Source organism: Cnephaeus nilssonii (genome assembly GCF_951640355.1).
Source record: "Cnephaeus nilssonii genome assembly, chromosome: 21".
NCBI lineage: Eukaryota > Metazoa > Chordata > Mammalia > Chiroptera > Vespertilionidae > Cnephaeus > Cnephaeus nilssonii.
The window spans coordinates 14,543,014-14,565,329 of NC_137092.1; the positions used below are offsets into that span (position 1 = coordinate 14,543,014).

The following is a 22,316-nucleotide window of genomic DNA, read 5'->3' on the forward strand; positions in this document are numbered from 1 at the left end:
CCCGCAACCAAGGTACATGCCCTTGACCGGAATCGAACCCGGGACCTTTCAGTCCGCAGGCTGACGCTCTATCCACTGAGCCAAACCGGTTTCGGCATTTCCATTGACTTTTAGAGAGAGTGGAAGGGAGGCAGGGGGGGAGAGAAACATCGATATGAAAGAGACACATTGATTGCCTCCTGCATGAGCCCTGACCAGGGCCCAGGCTGGGGAGGAGCCTGCAACTGAGGTATGTTACCTTGACCGGAATTGAAACCTGGGACCCTTCATTTCACAGGCCAATGCTCTCTCTATCCACTGAGCCAAACCGGCTAGGGTTGAATTCATTTTTTTTGGCAACTTTATCATTTTTATATTCTTTCATCTCCCCACCATCTCTAACACTGACATGGGTGAACAATTTTGAGCTCTGGTAGACTTCTACTTCTTCTACTTGATTCCCCAAAGTTTATTATATCAACAGTCTAAAGCTCTTTCCATCCTGGTCCTTGCTGGATACATACACCACATATTTCTAAGTTAAGAAATTCTTCCTTGCTCTAATGAGTGCCACCTACCTATTGCTAGGGATTCCCCAGCAACAACACAGGCAGAGACATTCCTGGATGGGGATTTTGCAATTGAGTGGCATCTATCAAGAAGTTATATCTGAGAACAACCCTAAATGGTATTTTATTCCCAGAAATAAATCAGACCCACAATAGGTAAGACAAAGCTCGTCAAATTTCATTCCTCAAATTTTTAATTAACTTTTGACGTGGGATTCTGGCCTCATTTATTAAACTTTCCAGGGACAGAAATGGCTACTTTCCCCAACATACATATGACTTATAATATTTTATGTTCCTAAGTGTGAAACACTACCGGTTAGAGAGGTATTATTAAAAGCTAGACTTGCTGCTGACATCACTTATGATACCCAGAAGCTATAAAATGCCTACAGTAAAAAAACAACTGAACAGAAAGAAAACTGCCATGTCTGGCTAGCATTACAAAATATTAGCAGTACTGGTTTCATATATACTGTATACCTTACTTCATAGTAGATGTAACTTGCCCAAATGATAAAAAAAAAAATACTTAGGCAATTATGATATAGCTATGATGTCAAGAGCACTTCCCTCTTTCTGCTTTTAATCTTATTCTTTTTTAAAAAATGTATGTTTTTATTGATTTCAGAGAGGAAGGGAGAGGGAGAGAGATAGCATCAATGGTGAGGGAGAATCATTGATTGCTTGCCTCGTGCACTCCCCACACTGGGGGGTCGAGCCCACAACCCGGGCATGTGCCCTGACTGGGAATTGAACCATGACCTCCTGGTTCATAGGTCGATGCTCAACCACTGAGCCACGCCGGCCGGGCTAATCTTACTCATTCTTATAGAAGCCTTGGGGCTAAGTAGAAATAGCTGTCAGTATATCTGGTGAAGAGACATGGGCCAGCCAACAGGGCCTACTTTTCCATGTAGAAAGGGGTTCTAGATGATTCACATCAAGCCTTTTTCCTTGGAGACCATTAAAAAAAATTTCCATTTTCTAGAGGATCAAGTTCCAAAAGGTCAACCCTCTAAAATATAATTAAAAGTAATGGTAGGGTTGTTAGGATAACCTGAGTTTTTAACATAGAATTTATCTGTGATACTGTATAATCCCAATACCACTGATGAGATTTTATCAAAATGTGTAACAATGTTTCTAAGAAAAATGCATTTTCAATTCCAATTTAAGATGTGAGAAATCCACCTAACATGTTTCCTCTTCTTCCTCCTCAGTGAAATATAGTCACTAGCTCCAGAAGGGTAAGAGTGATTATGGGGCAAGTGGATTGCTCAGGTACATGATCTCAATCACTTACTTTATTTTTTTTCCCAAAGGATGTGAGGATTAACCTACTTTCATAATATTCTGCTGACACTACCCATAGCTTCCAAGGATTTTTTTCCTCCCCCAGGACCACTAGAAAATTTATCTGAAATTTCTTAAGGTTTTTTGTTGTTGCTTTTTTAAAAGTTTCTCTTGGTTTTTCAGAGAGAGAGGAAGGAAGAGAGGGAGAGAGAGACAGAAAAACATCGATTGGTTGCCTCCTGCACTTACCCTGACTGGGGATCGAACCTACAACCTGGGTATGTGCCCTGACCGGGAATCGAACTAGTAACCTTTTGGTACATGGGATGATGCTTAACCAACTGAGCATACCAGCCAGAGTGCTAAAGGTTTTTAATGCTATACCAAGAATAAAGTTTCCTCCTTGGGTGTTTCTTAAAAATATAATCCTGGGATAATACTAGTAAATAAACATTAAAACGTAAAGAAATCCAGGTGAGATTATAACCATTCCTCCTTTCTTCTTTCTCCATCAGTCCAGCTTAAAGATCCTGCTTTGGATCAGTGCTAGGACAAAGTTAGGTCACCTGGAAGACAAATGAACACTGAAGAGTAATTCTCATGCCTATCAGCTGTTGAACCATAACAAACTGAATGTTCTTAAAACTAGGGTTTGTCTATACTGTGATTCACTGTCAAGGTAGGCTCTACCCTCAGCCAGTACACTAGATACCTCTTCTCAGTATTTGCTCCACAGTTTTAAGTACTCAACCTTGACAGACACCAGAAAAAAAGCCTGTAAAAAATGTGTGCTTGTGTTGTGTGTGTGTGAAAGAAAGAGAACACAAGCATGAGTGTACATGTACAAGCGAATGCGTATGCATATGTTGGGAAAAGTGGCACAAATGAAACAAGAATGTAGAGAATTACCACATGAAGATAATTTCTTTGTTGGCACAAAAAAAGTTGGACCCATGTTTTTTGATGTAATAAAAGGTGGGACTCCAGAATAAACAGATCCTAAAATTCCTGTGATGATCTGAAGACTGCTTTTCCCTCCTAAATTAGCCATAAGATTAGAGGGAAAGTGTGTATTAATTCACTTTTAATTGGGGTATCAACACTGTAGTACCTCCTTTATCTAGAAATGACTACTTTATCTTTTTCTAAATAAATTTTTAAAAATTCATTTTAGAGAAAGGGAGTAAGAGAAAAAGAGATTTGCTGTTTCACTTATTTTTATGCATTCATTGGTTGTCTCTTGCATGTGCACTGACCAGGGATTGAACCTTGGCACGCTCTAACCAACTGAGCTACCTGGCCAGGGGTTATCTTAAGGGTTAAAACTATGATTCTCTGTATGCTAAGCAAATTTTTGAGGTACCATTTCATTTAGAAATGAGAGGAATTCAGGGTCAAGCCATATGGCAGACCCTGTCTTCATTCAAGAAACTTTAGGCCTGGCCAGTGTGGCTCATTTGGTTGAGTGCCATCCCAAGCACCAAGAGGTCACCTGTTCGATTCCCAGTCAGGGCAGATGCCCAGGTTGCTGGCTCAACCCCTGGTAGGGGGTGTATGGGAGGCAGCCGATCAATCGAGGTTTCTCTCTCTCTTCCCCTCCCTTCCACTCTAAAAATCAATAAAAACACATGGGGAGGGGAGGAGACTTTTTAAAAAATAATTCTTAAAATGTTTTTACTTTATTTACTTACTGGTTTTTAGAGAGAGAGGAAGAGTGGGAGAGAGAAAAATGGATCCTGAATGTGCCCCAACTAGAGATTTAACCAGCAACGTAGGTATGTCCCTGATTGGGAATTGAACCTCAGACCCTTTGGTCCATGGGAAGACGCTCCAATTGAGCCACACCGGCCAGGGCAAAAAAAAAAAAAAAAAAAAGGTACGTTAGGATGTAAAACACCCTCCTCTCGCTGGAATTCATTCTATTTTCATAGGCTTAATTTATGAGAAAACCCTATCCCTAGAGACAGCTGAACCAAGCCATACCTCCGTCTAGCACTCATATCCACAGGCTCATCATTGATATTTTCTTTGCCTGGCCTTCCAGCAATCCTATTGTCTCCATGAGGCCTGAGATTCCCATTGAGTTTCTCTTCATAGCCCTTGACACCACTGCCATCTTGTTTGGTGGGTAACTCATGAGACACCTCAAGATTTGCCAAATCCTTCCGTTTGAGCAATGCCAACATTTTCAGACGTTCCATGGCTTCATGCCCCTCCATTTTGAGTCGCTTGGCCAGGACATCATCTCGCTCATCTGCTGGGTCCAAGCTCCGTTTCAATAAATTCAGGCGAAGAGCATCTTCTGTCATTCTATCCATCCTGTGGAAAGAAAAATACAAGTGAGATCAGAATAAAGTCCCTTAAATAGTCCATAAGGAAAGAGGGTGGGGTGTTAAAGGTATTAAGAAGAATCATAAACATATACATGGAGGCTTAAAGTTAACTCAGCTAACCTACCCTATATCTTCCTAGAAACTAAAGAAACTACAAATACTCTCCAGTCAATTAGGTCCTTACTGTAGAGATACCTGAAACCAAACACTACACTCATCTGGATAGTCTATTAAGAGCCTACATCTCTCAAAAAAGAAACATTCCTTTGTGACTGGCTTTTTGTGAATGCATGCTCCTAATCAGATGCTTTAACTCAGGGGTCCTCAAACTTTTTAAACAGGGGGCCAGTTCACTGTCCCTCAGACCGTTGGAGGGCCGGACTATAGTTTAAAAAAAACTATGAACAAATTCCTATGCACACTGCACATATCTTATTTTGAAGTAAAAAAACAAAATGGCAAAAACACCCGCATGTGGCCCGCGGGCTGTAGTTTGAGGACGCCTGCTTTAACTCATACCAAATTTGCCTCCTGGAAAAAACTTATGGGAAGTTCTTCAGGTCACACATGCATTATCTTGAATTGGTCTATCTTATAAAGGGAGAAATATGAAAAAGATGAATTAGACAAAGATCATCTAACAGGAAGCCGCAGTTGTCTGAATATAGCAAGGATCAGAGGTGCCCATTGTTATTTGCACTTAATGCTATAGATACAGATTCAAAATCTTAAAATACTTGGCTTTGCTTAATGAAAGACTCGGGTGCTAAAGCTGCTAAGAGGTAGTATTTTCTCTATTAAAGCAGCAAAATTATTAAAGACAAGCTAATTATAATTTTCCCTTCTACTTTGATTTTTTACACCTTGGAAATCTAAATGCAGAATTTCTCCAAAAGCTTTAAATCTAGGGTTGTTTTCTTATTAGGAAATAACTGAGGCACTGGAAACAAACATTTTGAGTCACAGAAACATAGATTTGAAATGCTACTTATTTCTAGAAGATAAAAAAAATTAAGTTACTTTACCTCCCTAAGTCTCAATTTCATAAATAAAGTGGGTACTTAAAAGGTGCTAAGCAAAATTTAATTTCTATACCCTTGGGCTATGACTTCCATACCTAAGATATGAGATTAGGCACAAAACTTCACAGACTCAAGTAGTAGGATGAAAAAAACTAGTAATGTTAATTGGTGCTCTTGCAAAAAAAAAAAAAAAAAGTATGTGCTTGAGGAATCTTCCTTCCTGTAGCGCACAGTAAAATAATAGCTATTCAATTCTTTTCTGGTTATAACGAAGAAAAAGAGTAACCAACAACAACAAAAAATTCCAATGAAAGGAAACAGATCTTTTGGAGACCAGAGAAAAGTCAGAACCCAGAGTTCTGAATTTTTTAGTGTTTCTTAATTTTCTTTTTAAAAGAATAGCTCTATTGAGATATAATTCGCGTATCATACAATTCATCAATTTAGAGAAGTTGGGGTGCTTCACTGGGCTGGAATAAGTTTAGCTAAATCTGAAAGCAGGTTTAATTAAGCAAGTTTATTCTATATATATATATATATGTATATGTATAAAAGGTTAATATGTATCACATGTGCGATACATATAAAACTCTCACTGGCACCAATAGCACGCGTGTGTTTTGATCTGTCATTGTCAATTGTGAATTTGGTTGACACTTCTATTATAGAGAAAGGGAGAATAGCAATATTAAAATATTTCTTCTAATTAATTTCCTTTCAATGTGCACGAATCCGTGCACCGTGCCACTAGTCCTATACTAGTATCTATACTAATAAAAGGGTAACATGCTAATTAGACCGGGAGACCTTCTGGACATCCTTCTGAACAAAGCCACGGTGGTGGGGCCGAGGCAGAGGCAGTTAGGGGCGATCAGGCTGGCAGGGGAGGACAGTTGGGGGCGAGCAGGCCGGCGGGGGAGGGGGGCAGTTGGGGCTGATCAGGCCAGCAGGCAGAGTGGTTAGGGGTGATCAGGCAGGCAGGCAGGCAGATGAGCAGTTAGGAGCCAGCGGTCCCGAACTGTGAGAGGGATGTCCGATTAGAGAGGGTGCAGGCTGGGCTGAGGGAACACCCACCCCACCCCCACCCCCCGGCACAAATTTCATGCACCAGGCCACTAGTACCATAATAAAAGGCTAATATGCAAATCGACCGAACAGCAGACCAACCAGTCGCTATGACATGCACTGACCACCAGGGGGCAGATGCTCAATGCAGGAGCTGCCCCCTGGTGGTCACTGCACTCCCACAGGGGGAGCGCTGCTCAACCAGAAGCAGGGTTCACGGCTGTGAGTGCAGAAGCAGTGACAGGAGCCTCTCATGTCTCCGCGGCAGCACTAAGGATGTCCGACTGATGGCTTAAGCCCACTCCCCATGGGTAGCGGGCTTAAGCCATCAGTCAGACATCCCCCAAGGGCTTCCAGACTGCGAGAGTGCAGGTGGGCTGATGGACACACACACACCCCCCCCCCCCCCCGTGCACGAATTTCATGCACTGGGCGTCTAGTATAATATAATTTGACAGGTTATAGATGTCAGTGTGCTCACCACCAAATATCTAGTTTTCACCTGTCCCCATGCAATTTCACCCTCATCCCAACCCCTTCTCTTCTGGTAACTACCAACCTGTTGTCTGTATCCATGAGTTTGTTTCTGTTTTATTTTTAATTATTTCACATTTGAGTGAGACCATATAGTACTTGTCTTTCTCCATCTGTTTCACTTAGCATAATACCCTCAAGATCTATCCATGTTGTTCCAAATTCCTCGCCACCCTTTTTTTTTTTTTTTAATGTTCTTATTTATTTCAGAAGAAGGGAGAGGGAAAAAGAGAGAGAGAAACATCAATGATGAGAGAGAATCACTGATCGGCTGCCTTCTGCATGCCCCACACTGGGGATCGAGCCCACAACCCAGGCATGTGCTCTAACTGGGAATTGAACTGTGACCTCCTGGTTCATAGGTTGACGCTGAACCACTGAGCCACGCTGGCTGAGCCACTCTTTTTTTTTTTTTTTCCTTAATATTTTTATTGATTTTCTTTTTAAGAGAGAGGGAAACATCTGGACAATGCTCAACCAAGCGAGCCACACCAGCCAGGGCTCCTTGCCCACTCTTGACTTCACTGACCTGTAAGTCCCAACTTTATGTACTCACAGCCATGCCTGCCTCAAAATCCAAAGAAAAGGAATAAAACTTGGAAACATTATGCTAAGTAAAGGACATAGAAGGACAAATATTTTATGGTTCCACTTATTTGAGGTACCTAGAATAGGCAAATTCACAGAAACAGAAAATAGAACAGTGGCTAGAGTTGGAGAGGAGGGGAGTGAGGAGTTATTATTTGTGGAAACAGAGTCTCTAGGATGACGAAAAAGTTCTTAAAATAGATAATGGTTAAAGGAGATAAAAGACTTATACTTGGAAAACTACAGGACGCTGAAAAAAGAGATAGAGGAAGATAGAAACAAGTGTTCATGGATTGGTAAAATTAACATAATTAAAATATCCATACTACTCAAGGCAATTTACAGTTTCTAATGCAATTTCTATTAAAATACCAACAGCAAGCATGGAACAGAGTGCGGAACCTCAGAGGGGAGGAGGGAGAGGGTGGGTGTGTGGGAGGAAATCAACCAAAGACCTTGTATGCATATATGGTATGCATAACCCATGGACACAGACAATAGGGAGCTGAAGACCTGGAGTGGGGGTTGGGGGCAGGGCAGGCTGAAGGGGTCAATAGGGGAAAAAAGAAGACATATGTAATACTTTCAACAATAAAGATTTATTTAAAAAAGAAAGAAAGAAAGAAATGTAGAAAGTCCAACACACCATACACAAGAATCAATTCAAAATGGGTAAAGGACTTAAATGTAAATTGTGAAACCATAAAAATCCCAGAAGAAACCATAGGCAGCAAAATCTCAGACATCTCCATAGCAATATGTTTATGGATACATCTTCTAGGGCAAAGAAAATAAGGAGAAAATAAAAAATTGGGACTACATCAAAAGAAAAAGCTTCTGCACAGCAAAAGAAACCATCAACAAAATGAAAAGGGAGCCCACTGTATGGGAGAACATATTTGGCAATGATATATTTGATAAAGGGTTAATATCCAAAATACATAAGGAAACAATACAACTTAACAAAAGGAAGACAAACAATCCAAATAAAAAATGGGCGAAGGACCTAAATAGACACTTCTCCAAAGTGGACATACAGATCGCCAAGAGACATATGAAAAAAATGCTCAAAGTCACTGATCATCAGAGAGATGCAAATTAAAACAACAATGAAATGTCATTTCACACCTGTCAGAATGGCTAACATCAATCCTCCTATATAATGAAGAGCTAATATGCTAATTAGACCAAACAGCAACCTTCAGGATGAAGCCTGGGCTGCGAGGGCCGAGCCCCTTGCACAAATTTTGTGCATCCGACCTCTAGCATATAATAAAAGGCTAATATGCAAATTGCCCCCACGGGCGGGAGTTCGACCCATCAGGAGTTAGACCTGCGCTGACCTCCATGGGATGGCGTGGAACATGCGGGCATCGGCAATGCGGCGCTGGCAGCGAGCAGCAGTGGAGGTGCTGCCAGCCCCGATGGGTCCCCACGAGAGCGGGACTGCGGCAAGATGGTGGAGCAGGTGAGCGGGCGGCACGGGGCCAACACGGGTGCAAAGGGAGGCCACAGCTGGAGATGGCGGGAGGCAGCCGGGGGAAGGGAGGCTCCGGCCAGCAGCCGCTAGGGATCCTACCTGTGCACAAATATCGTGCACTGGGCCTCTAGTACCATGGTCGGCAAACTGCAGCTCGCGAGCCACATGCGGCTCTTTGGCCCCTTGAGTGTGGCTCTTCCACAAAATACCACGGCCTGGGCGAGTCTATTTTGAAGAAGTGGCGTTAGAAGAAGTTTAAGTTTAAAAAATTGGGCTCTCAAAAGAAATTTCAATTGTTGTACTGTTGATATTTGGCTCTGTTGACTAATGAGTTTGCCGACCACTGCTCTAGTAAATCAGTAAATGACAAGTGCTGATAAGAATGTGGAGAAAAGGGAACCTTAGCCTAGTACACTGCTGGTGGGAATGCAGACTGGTGCAGCAATTATGGAAAACAGTATAGAGTTTTCTCAAAAAATTAAATATGGGATTGCCATTTGACCCAGTGATCCCACTTCTAGAAATATATCCCAAGAAACCCAAGACACCAATCAGAAAGAATGTAGGCACCCCTATGTTCATAGCAGCACAGTTTACAATAGCTAAGATCTGGAAATAACCCAAGTGCCCATCAGTAGATGAGTGGGTTAAAAAAGCTGTGGTACATTTACACCATGGAATACTATGCAGCAGTAAAAAAGAAGGATCCCTTACTCTTTAAGACAGCATGGAGGGACCTAGAGAGTATTATGCTAAGCAAAATAAGCCAGTCAGAGAAAGACAAGTATCACATGATCACACTCATATGTGGAATCTGATGAACAAAATAGATCCAGAAACATGGAAGCATGGAATGGACTGGGGACACAGAAAATAGGGTGGTGAAGGCCCGGGGCAGGGGGTAGAGGCAGGCTAGAAAGGGTCAATGGGGGGAAAGGGACATATGTAATACTTTCAACAATAAAGATTAAAAAACAAAATAGATAGTGGTATGGTTGCACAACACTGTGCATGTACTTAAAAGCTGTTGAATTTGTACACTTAAAAGTGGTAAAAATGGTAAATTTTAATGTTACATATATTTTGTCACAAAAATAATTTTAAAAATACAATGTAGCCCTAGCCGGTTTGGCTCAGTGGATAGAGCGTCGGCCTGTGAACTGAAAGGCCCCAGGTTCGATTCTGGTCAAGGGCACATGCCCAGGTTGTGGGCTTGATCCCCAGTGGGGGACTTGCAGGCAGCAGCCAATCCATGATTCTCTCTCATCATGGATGTTTCCATCTTTCTCTCCCTCTTCCTTCCTCTCTGAAATCAATAAAAATATATTTTAAAAAAATACAATGTAATGAGACTGAATAAAATAGCACAAGCATCTTTTTGGGGTGATGGATATGTTCTAAAACTGGATTGTGGTGATAGCTGCACAATTCTGTAAACTAAGAAAAAAAAAATCACTGGATCATATACTTATACTCCAAAAAAAAAAAAAAAGCTGTAAAAAAATATTCATTGTAAACTTGTCATATAAAAGTTCTCTCCAAAAATTCCATAAAATGAATGTTGTATGTTGCCTTTTAAAGCTTAACCAACCTTTTTCGTTTATTCTGGGCTGCTAATAACAACAGCTAATATATATTTTTAAATATATTTTATTGATTTTTTACAGAGAGGAAGGGAGAGGGATAGAGAGTTAGAAACATCGATGAGAGAGAAACATCGATCAGCTGCCTCCTGCACGCCCCCCCCCCCCCCCCACTGGGGATGTGCCCGCAACCAAGGTACAAGGTACATGCCCTTGATCGAACCTGGGACCCCTCAGTCCGCAAGCCGACGCTCTATCCACTGAGCCAAACCGGTTTCGGAAACAGCTAATATTTCTTATGTAGCTGCTTAAAAGCCAAACATGGTACTAGGCACTTTATCATGTGTTCTTATTTAATAAATGAGGTATTATCCCTACTTTATGGGTGGGAAAAGTGTCAAAGCAAGTATCCTAAGACTCCAAAGCTGTAGTGAATCTGGAATTCCAAAACTGATTGAGCACACTTCAAAAACCTATTATACAGTACATCTCCCTGCACACAGATGTATTAAGCAGAGGAGGAATTTATGGCCGGCTGATATCTATGCCTCCTCCACTTAACTTCTACAGCATAAACTGTGTAGTTAGAGTCTATACTGTAAACTGTTAGACCTGATATTCAAACACCATGATTACTCCATTAAAAAAGCACCCTAGTCCAGCCAGGGTGGCTCAGTGGTTGAGCGCTGACCCATGAACCAGGAGGTCACGGTTCAAATCCTGATCAGGGCAGGTGCCTGGGTTGCAGGCTCAATTCCCCAGGAGGGGGCATGCAGGAGGCAGCTGATAGACAATTCTCTCTCATCACTGATATTTCTAACTCCCCTCCTCTTTCTGAAATCAATAAAAACATTTTTTCGCCTTGGCTGGTTTGGCTAAGTGGATAGAGCGTTGGCCTGTGGACTGAAGGGTTCTGGGTTTGATTCCAGTCAAGGGCACATGCCAGGGTGCATGCTCAATCCCAGAAGGGGGCGTGCAGGAGGCAGCCAATCAATGATGCTCTTTCATCACTGATGTTTCTATCTCTCTCTCGCTTCCTCTCCCTTCCTCTCTGAAATCAATAAAATATATTTTTAAAAAGCAAACATTTTTTCAAAAAACAAAATACCCCACCCTAAATGCCAAGTGATTTAAATAATAGTTGGTATTGTCAAGACATTTGAAATAATGATCACATATATTAGAAATATGAATTTGGATTCTACATAACTTTACTTACAAAGTATTCTGAACAAATGGCCACTGAAAACTCAAATAAGACCTGTTTTCTTGGTGTTTTGTATAAATACTGCCTTACTGCCATTATAATTGTTATTAGTGACGATATCCATGTAATTTTGTTGTTGTAGTTAATCCTCACCCGAGGATATTTTTCCACTGATTTTTAGAGAGAGTAGAAGGGAGAGACAGAGACAGAGAGAAACATCGATGTGAGAGAGACAAATCAATTAGTTGCCAGGGCCAGGGAACCTGCAACCGAGGTGCATGCCCTTGACCGGAATTCAAACCTGGGAGCCTTCAGTCTGCGGGCCGATGCTCTCTCCACTGAGCCAAACCAGCTAGGGCTCCACCTAATTTTTATTTATTTATTTTTTAAATATATTTTATTGATTTTTTACAGAGAGGAAGAGAGAGGGATAGAGAGTTAGAAACATGATGAGAGAGAAACATCGATCAGCTGCCTCTTGCACACCCCCTACTGGGGATGTGCCCGCAACCAAGGTACATGCCCTTGACCGGAATCGAACCTGGGACCCTTGAGTCCGCAGGCCGACGCTCTATCCACTGAGCCAAACCGGTTTCGGCTCCACCTAATTTTTAAATTAGGAACTCATATAAGTTCAGTGTTTTGGGGTCTCCTCAGGGGCAGAGCTAGATAATTTTAAGAAGCAGTATTGTATAGTCACATCTTTACATATCCATTCCCCCTTACCCCAAATATGTGCCAAGTTCAGGGTTAGGTGCTAGGAATAATGGTAAAAGATTAGGTCACTATCTTTAACAATTTCATTCTGATAGAAGACAGATGTGCAGATAACAAAAATAAGTACCTGGATGTTTACATAAACTCATTTTTTTCTGCCTTCCTATATCCTGCTTTTCTTTCCCATATTTCAGTGAAGAGAATTCAATTTATCCAGAGGCATATCTCAAGGATGAACCCTGGGAGTCATCCTTGACTTTCCCTGACTCTTAAATCTAAGTCACCAAGTCCAATCAATTCTATTCTCTTAAAATAAGAAAATACGTAGCCCTGGCATGTTGCTGCCAGCAGCCACATTGTGACCATGAAGGAAGAGAGCTTGCAGATAAAGCAGACACTGCATAGTAGAGCACTGAGATGGCAGCTAATTATCTAGCTGTGCCACCAGACCAAACTACCCTAAAGCTAGTCTCTGGATTCCTGTTATAGAGGCCAATAAATTCCCTTTAATGTTTAAGCCAGTATGAGGTAGTTTTTTTGCTACTTAAACTGAAAATATCCTAACAGAAAACTCTGTCAGAGTGCCAATATGAAATTAAAGTTAAGATATCCAATAAACAGGTAGATACACGACATATACACAAAAGAATCAGAGCTTAGACCAGAGCTGGAGATAAATATTTGAATGATTAAAAGAGGTGAATTAAATATGAGGATGAGTGAAACCCCAGAAAAAAAATGAATATATAGTTAGAAGGAAAATAGCCAAGCATAGAACCATGGACAAGACATTTAAAGGCTGGTTGGTTGGAGAGCTAGGGGGAAACTCGCAAAGTATGACATGTTAACAAATTAAAGCAGAGACTCAAGAAGAGAGTAGTTGTGTCCAACAATTACAGCAGAAAAAATCCCAGCTTTAACTTTACCATTGACTGTTGTAAAAAACAAAAAAACAAGAATAGCCAGATGGCAACACAGCCTTAGTTAGACCCATGCTTGTCAGGTTTCCGACTCATTGTTACCCCCAAACCAAAATCCAAATTGGCAAAAAAGACTTAGAGGACCCTGAGAGGGAAGAGAATGAAGGCAGAGAGAGGGCTAGCAAAACGAATTAGCATCTACTGACTGCGTATTTACTACGCAAATACAAGGTCCTTTATATTATTCTCTCATTTACATCAGAGGATTAATAAAAAATTTTAAATTGTTAACGAAGTTAAAAAAAGAACCAATTATAAAAAATGAACTTTAAGCCTATAATAATATGACTTTAAAAGTTTGAAGTAGCAACAGTCTAAAAAACCATATTACTTCATGAAGAGTTTTCAGTATTTATACTGAACATACTCCTTACAAAGCAAAATAGTATTTCTTTAACCAAAAAAAAAAAAGTTGTTTTAGCCCTGGCTGGTGTTGCTCAGTTGGTTGGGTGTCGCCCTGTTCACAAAAAAGTTGCTGGTTCAATTCCCAGTCAGGGCATAAGCCCAGGTTTCAGGCTCAAGCCCCAGTAGGGGCCATGCAGGAGGCAATCGATGGATGTTTCACTTTCATATCAGTATTTCTCTCCCTCTCTAAAAAGCAATTTTAAAATCTTAAAAAATATATTAATTGGAATTATATACAGTATATAACTTTGGGATTGGTTTTTTTCCACGAATCATAATTCCCTTGAGATTCATCCAAGTTGTTGCTTGTACTGATAATTTGATCCTTTTTATTGCTGAATAGTCAGTCCATGGTGTGGATGTACCACAATTACTCACCTGCTGAAGGACAACTGAGTTTTTTCTAGTTTTTTGCTATAACAAAGCTACTACATTCATATACAAGTTTTTGGAGGAACATAAGTTTTCATTTATCTGGAATAAATGCCCAAGAGTACGACTGCTGAGTCACATAGCAAATGAATGTTTAGTTTTATAAGAAACTGCCAATCTGCTCCCCGGAGTAGTTATATCATCATATATTTCCAGTTTCTTCATATCCTCACTAGCATTTTGGTGTTGTCATTATTATTTTTTATTTTGTTTTTAATCGTCACCCAAGGAGTGAGGATAATTTTTCCATTGATTTTTTAGAGAGTAGAAGGGCAGGGGAGGGGGAGAGAGAAATATTGATGTGAGAGAGACACATTAATTAGCTGCCTCCCACACACTCCCGGTCCTGCAACCCAGGTCCTGCAACCCAGGTACGTGCTTTTGAACCAGAAATGGACCCATGACCCTCCAGTGCACAGGCTGACACTCTACCACTCAGACACACTGGCCAGGGCTGTCATTTTTTATTTAAGCCATTCTGATAGGTGTGTTGTGGTATTTCACTGTGGTTTTAATTTGCATTTCCCTAGTGGCTAATGATGTTGAATATCTTTTTATGTGTTTATTGCCATCTGTAAATCCTCCTTTGTGAAACTTCTGTTCATGTCTTTTGCCCATTTTCTAATTGAACTGTTTGGGTTTTTTACTTACTGTAGAGTTTTGAGAGTTCTTTACATATTTTAGACATTAGTCATTTGTCATACATGTGGCTTCCTAATTTATTTTCAGTGAAATTAAACATTACAGATACAGTTGAAGCACCCTGTGTAACTTTACCCCCAAACTGTTCTTTACTCTCCCTCCTGCCTCTCTTCCCAGAATTCATTATGATGTATTTATTATCATTCTCATGAACATATTTTTTAAATCCTCACCCAAGGATATTTTTCCATTGATTTTTAGAGAGAGTGGAAGAGAGAGGGAAAGCAGAGAAATATCAATGTGAGAGAAACATACTGATTGGTTACCTCAGTGATGGGCAACCTTTTGAGCTTGGTGTGTCAAACTTCACCAAAAAACTGAGCATAACTCGGGTAGTGTGTCACTTTGAGGTTACCTCCTGCATGAGCCCTAACCAGGGCCCGGGCCAGGGAGGAGCCTGCAACCAAGGTACGTGCCCTTGACCGGAATTGAATCCGGGACCATTTGGTCCGTAAGCCGATGCTCTATCCCAGGGGTCCTCAAACTTTTTAAACAGGGGGCCAGTTCACTGTCCCTCAGATGGTTGGAGGGCCGGACTATAGTTTAAAAAAAACTATGAACAAATTCCTATGCACACTGCACATATCTTATTTTGAAGTAAAAAAACAAAATGGCAAAAACACCCGCATGTGGCCCACGGGAGTTTGAGGATGCCTGCTCTATCCACTGAGCCAAACCAGATAGGGCTCTCATGAGTATTTTATAAGTTTATTTCGTATGTATGTATCCATAAATAATAAAATATAGTATAGTTTGTATACATTTATAAATTGTATTTTTTAAAGTAGCGCTTGGCCTGGCCGATGTCACTCAATGGTCAAGTGTGGACCTATGAACCAGAATGTCACAGTTCAATTCCCGGTCAGGGCACATGCCCGGGGTTGTGGGCTCGATCCCCAGTAGGGGGCATGCAGGAGGCAGCCAATCAATGATTCTCACTGACGTTTCTATCTCTCCCTCTCCCTTTCTCTCTGAAATCAATAAAAAATATATACTTTTTAAAAAGCAAAATTAAATAACATATACTAGAGCTGCTTTTTAAAAATATATATTACTTTATTGATTTCTGAGAGGAAGGGAATGGGAGAAAGAGACAGAAACATCAATGATAAGAGAGAATCATTGATTAGCAGCCTCCTGCACACCCCACTCTGCAGATCCAGCTCTGTAACCTGGGCATGTGCCCTGACCAGGAATTGAACAGTGGCCTCCTGCTTCATAGGTCAACACTCAACCACTGAGACATGCCAGCTGGGCTCATTTTGCTTTTCAATGTTAAGTTTTTTTAGTATTTAAAATTTACCTAAATAAATGAGGCCCTAGTAAAATCCTCACCTGAGGACTATGCTTAGAGAGAGAAAGAAAAACATGGATATGAGAAACATCAATCAATTGCCTTCCGTGTGCACCCTGACTGGGGATCAAACCTGCAACCCAGGTATGGACCCTCACCGGGAGTCGGGAGTCAAACAGGCCACCTTTTGGTGCACGGGATGACACTCAACCAACCAAGCCACTCTGGCCAGGCTAGTTAATTTGTTTTAACGGCTGTGTAGGATTCCACAGCAAAAACATACAATTTAATAATCCATTCTCCAGTTCAACACTTTTTAGACATCAATTTGTAGATGTTAACTTTGCACTCGCTTGCTTTTTTTCTCGATTCCTTTATTCTAATGCTAACCGTGTCGAGTCACACTCGACATCCGAGTGCAAAAGGTTAAAAGCAATGCTGCTATTTCTACTTCTGGCCAAGATGGTGTGACACAGGCTGGATTTACCCTCCCACCTGAAGCAATAATAAAACCAGACAAAATACATGAAACAAGGGTCTCAGGACACTGGACACCAAGCACAAAGGACAATGATCCCAGAGAAATAAGAGACAATGGGATGAGCTCCACAACTGCCCTCATTTATTGCCTTAGAAGAGTTTCTAGGACATGGTGTGGGGGAAGTGAGAGGGAGCCAGGCAGACTCCTGAGTTGAAGAGATGGACGAGGGTACAGTGAGACAAAGGCAGCTACATTTCAAAAAGGATAGAGTACCATAGAAGTGAGAATGCAGAAAGGTGGATATAATTTAAAAAGATAGATAATAAGTGTTAAAGGCGCATGTAGAGAAATTGGAATCTTCATACACTGCTGATGGGAATGGAAAAGAGCCTGGAAGTTCCTCATGAAGTTAAACACAGTTACAACATAATCCAGCAATTCCACTGTTAGATATATACCCAAGAGAACTGAAAACATTATCTCCACACAAAAATTTGTACACGAATGTTCATAGCAGCATTATTAATTATAGCCAAAAAGTGAAAACAACCCAAATGTCCACCAACTGATGACTAAATAAACAAATGTACATCTATAAAATGAAATACTGTACAGCTATAAAAAGGAATTTAGTGCCCTGGCCAGGTAGCTCAGTTGGTTAGAATGTCGTCCCAATACACCAACATTGTGGGTTTGATGGTCAGGGCACATGCAGGAGTCAACCAATAAATGCATGAATGGGTGGAACAACAAACTGATGTCTCTCTCTCTCCCTCTACCTTCTTCTCTCTCAGAAAATCAATAATAATAAAAAGGAATGAAGTACTGATATGTTACAACATAGATGAAACTTGAAAACATTAAGCTAAGTGAAGCAAGCCAGTCATAAAAGGTAATATAGTGTATAATTCCATTTATATGAAAAGTCCAGAAAAGGCTTGGAGTAGAATGGAAACAGAAAGTAGATAAGTGGTTTCCTAGGGCTGAGGAGAGAGGAAAATAAGGAGTAACTGCTAATAGGTAGGGGTTTTCTTTTTAGGGTGATGAAAATGTTCTAATTTTAGATTATGGTGATAGTTGCACAACTCTGAATATACTAAAATCATTGAATTGTATACTTTAAATGGGTAAATTTAGGATATGTGAAATATATTTCAATAAAGATGTTAAAGCCCTGGCCGGGGTGGCTTAGTTGGCTGAGAAATATTTCATTTAATTCTCAGAACATTCCTATGAAGTCCACATTATCCCCATCCTTTCAGAAAGAAGTAACTGAGACTCAGAAAGACTCAATAAACCTGCCCAAGGTCACAAAATAAATAGGAGAGTCATGATTAAAACCTAGGTCTAATTCCAATGGCCAGGACACCCCCCTTTCCATCACACCAAGGATGGTTAAGTAGGTTTCAACTCTCATACCAACTTCATTTTATTGATGGTGGTCACCTGTAACATTCTGTTTCATCAGTAAAGACTTTTACTCAATTATTGTCTGCCATAGGTACCACATATGAAAACAGCAGCATACATATAAACCAAGTATTTACCATATCCATCTATAATAGTAAAAGCGTAATATGCTAATTAGACCAGACGTCCTTCCAGAAGCCGGGGGCTGCAGCCAGAGGATCAAGGTAGCCACCATGGCTGGCTGTGAGGGAGGCCACAGATGTTAAGGCCTACTCTTGCATGAATTTTGTGCATCGGGCCTCTAGTATATTATCAAAATCAGACTAATAAATCTGAATTTAGTGGCCTGGGAGGATAACCATATTTTTGTACTTTGAGGAAACAAGAGCTGGGAAGTGGACATGGCAGGGAAACAGCAATAATCTACAAACCTTAGGAAAATATCACAAAAGTCTTTGGCCTCATGAAAATTTCTTCCAAATATCCCTCAAGAATGTTCACAGCCCTAGCCAGTTTGGCTCAGTGGATACAGCATCAACCTGTGGACTGAAGAGTCCTGGGTTCGATTCCAGTCAAGGGCACCTACCTTGGTTGCAGACTCAATCCCTGGCCCTGGTCAGGACGGGTGTAGGAGGCAACCAATAGATGTGTCTCTCACATGGATGTTTCTATCTGTCTTTACTCTTCCCTTCCACCCTCTTAAAACAAAAAAAAAAGAACGTTCATAGCTCTGTATAGCACTAAATTAGTCATATCAGAGAAGGGAGAATGTTATAAATAGCAGCCTCGCTAGATATTTATTCCATAGTAGGCCTAATGAAGTTTCTCTAATGCCAATTCATGTACGTTACAAACAATCATACAAATAAATTCTATCTCAGCAGTGCTTCAGAGATGAGTAGGCTCATGCCCTCTACTTATAACTGTATACAGCTGAATGAATGTCCATTTGTCTCCCACCAAAGTGGAAGCAAGTTGCACTTCCAGGTCTTGGCAAAGATCACAGAGCAATGGTCCTGTTCTGCACATCAGACAGCTGAGCGAATGGGATATCTGAGCTCCTTCCAAGCTACCTAATGCTTCCTACTGCCAATCATTTCCAGCAATTAACTCTGCAACCTATTTCAGTTCCCTAAAGAAACTCTCACACACACAAACCAAACTGCAAAACAAATTCTTCAAGTGGGGGTAAAAGCCCCTAAGGGAAAACAAAATGGTTATAGAACAAGTTTTATCTTAAATGCTAAAAGAGTGAAATGATCTCCAAATGTACCATTTTATTGGATCATCTTAGAGGTTGCTTCTACACAGTCCTACAGGTAGCAATCTCTGGAATTCAGCAACTGGTGGAATAGAAAAGGGTATGGATAAGGACTTGAGAAGAATATGCATCAATGTGAATACCTAAGCTCTATTAATCATTTCTCATTAAGAGATTTAGATAACATGGAACAAAAAGAAACCACTCTGATCTCTGCATAAGATAGAAACATGCAGGACATACAGATCCTAAAGTAAATGCTTATTATATTACACTAGAGGCCCGGTGCACAGATTGTGCACCGATGGGGTCCCTCGGCCTGGCCTACGCCCTCTCGCAATCCGGGACCCCTCAGGTGGTGTCAGACTGCCGGTTTCGGCCCGATCCCTGCAGGCCAGGCCTCTAGTATGCATATAACAGTGGTTCTCAACCTTTCTAATGTGACCTGTTCACTAGCAGGGTCACCTAAGACCATCGGAAAACACAGATATTTACATTACGATTCATAACAGTAGCAAAATTACAGTTATGAAGTAGCAACGAAAATAATTTTATGGTTGGGGTCACCACAACATGAGGAACTGTATTAAAGGGTCACGGCATTAGAAAAGTTGAGAACCACTGGCATATAAGATCTTTGGTTAATCTCTTCCCGCCCTCCCACCCCTTCCCTCTGAGATTCATCAGTCTGTTCCATGTTTCCATGCCGTGTGTTAAGCATCTGGCCCTTGGTGGTCAGTGCATGTCATAGCTACTGGACAAACGGTCTCAGACTTTTATATATATAGATTATCGCTGGCAAGATTATAAACCAGAGGTTAGAAATAAATCTGGCAGCCCTGGCTGGTGTGGATCAGTTGGTTGAGTGTCATCCAATACACCAAAAGGTCGCCAGTTTGATTCCCAATCAGGGCACATGCCCAGGTTGCTGGTGGATTGTTGCTGGCTCAGGAGGCAGCTGATCATTGATGTTTCTCTCTCCCTCTCCCTTCCTCTCTAAAATCAATAAAAACATATTTTTTAAAACAAGAAAAAGGCCCAGCTGGTGTTGCTCAGTGGTGGAGTGTCGACCTGTGAACCAGGAGGTCACAGTTCAATTCTTGGTCAGGGCACATGCCCAGGTTGCAGGCTTGATCCCAAGTAGGGCGTGTGCAGGAAGCAGCCGATCAATGATTCTTTCTCATCATTAATGTTTCTATCTCTCTCTCCCTCTCCCTTCCTCTCTGAAATCAATAAAAATATTTAAAAACAAAGATGATATACTAATGACCAATAAATACATGAAAAGATGCTCAATGTCATTAGTCATCAGAGAACTGCAAGTCAAAACCACAATGGCCTGGCTGGAGTGGCTCAGTGGTTGAGCATCAACCTATGAACCCTCTCTCTCCCTTCCTCTTGAAATCAATAAAACTATATTAAAACACACACACACACAATAAGATAGCAATTCACACCCACTAGGATGGCTATAATCAAAAAGAAAATAACAAGTGTTGACTAGGCTGTGGAAAGAGTAGAACCCTAGTATATTGCTAGCAGGAGTGTAAAATGGTACAGTTGCTTTGGAAAATGGTTTGGTGGTTCCTCAAAAAGTTCGAATAATCAAAAACAGAGAATTATCCTATGACCCAGGAATTCCATTCATAGATAAATATCCAAAAGAATTGAAAACAGGTATTCAAACAAAAATTTGTACAAAAATGTTCCTGGTAGCATTATTCACAATAGCCAAAAAGGTAGAATCCCAAATATCCATCAACTGATGAATGGATAAGCAAAATGTGATATACAATAAGTCCTCACTTAACAACATCAATAAGTTCTTGGAAGCTGCAACTTTAAAAAAGTGTTTCTTATTGATTTTAGAGAGAGAGATAGGAAGGGGGGGGAGAGAGAGAGAGAGAGAGAGAGAGAGAGAAACTTTGATTTGTTGTTCCATTTATTTATGCATTCATTGGTTGATTCTTGTAATGTGCCTTGACCGGGGATCAAACCCACAACCTTGGCATACTGGAATGGCACTCCAACCAACTGATCTACTCAGCCAGAGCAGGAAACTGCAATTTTATAATGAAACCAATTTTGCCATAGGCTAATTGGTATAAACTAATGTTTCTCCGGCATGTTTTTGGACACAAAACATTACCAAACTTCTAAATTAAGACCTAATATTAACACTGAGATAAATGAGCTATCCATATTTTTAAAAGATTAATAAAAATGAGTTAAGATAATTATTTTCCAACCTGCTTATTCCAGTTCAGGATTGAGAGTGGCCAGACAGAGCTTATTCCCGCAGCTCAGGGCGCAAGTGGGAGCCAACCACCCTGGACAGAATGCCCTTCCATTGTAGCAAGTATTCACACCCATACTCAGACTGAGATAATTTAGATACACCAATTAACCTAACATGCACATATCTGGGGTGTGGAAGGAAACCAGAATGCCCAGAGAAAATGCATGCAGACACAGGGAGAACATGCAAACTCCACACAGTGGTCCTGGCCAGAAATCTTTTTTTTTTTCTTTTTCTCGTCAATGTAATAATGACACAATGTCATTTGAGGACTGCTGTATTCCTACAGAATATTATTCTGGCAAAAAAAAAAAAAAGAGTAAAGTACTGATACATACTACAACAGGGATGAATCTCAAAAACATTATGCTAAGTGGAAGTAGCCAGATAAAAAGGTCACATTTGTATAATTATATTTATACTAGAGGCCCAGTGCATGAACTTCATGCACGGGGGGGGCGGGGGGGGCGGTGTCCCCTCAGCCCAGCCTGCACCCTCTCCAATTGGGACCCTTCAGGGGATGTCCGACTGCCAGTTTAGGCCTGATTCCAGTTGGACATCCCTCTCACAATCCTGGACCGCTGGCTCCTAACTGCTCGCCTGCCTGCCTGATCGCCCCTAACTGCCCCCCCCACCGGCCTGGTTGCCCCCAACTGCTCCCCCACGCCGGCCTGGTCGC

General features: G+C 41.0%; 1 protein-coding gene across 4 annotated transcripts in view; it reads right to left on the bottom strand.

Annotated features, from left to right (window-relative positions):
* GATAD2B (GATA zinc finger domain containing 2B) overlaps positions 1-22,316 on the bottom strand; it is an 82,276-nt gene that overhangs the window by 14,945 nt on the left and 45,015 nt on the right. For 3 of the 4 annotated variants that reach the window (XM_079762183.1, XM_079762182.1, XM_079762185.1), the window contains one exon: positions 3,828-4,163. In XM_079762183.1, coding sequence (XP_079618309.1) covers positions 3,828-4,162 — 335 coding nt within the window. In that variant the 5' untranslated portion in view covers position 4,163. Of the gene's footprint in view, positions 1-3,827; positions 4,164-19,350; positions 19,421-22,316 lie in introns of those variants that run through there. The other variant, XM_079762184.1, reaches the window with a different exon arrangement.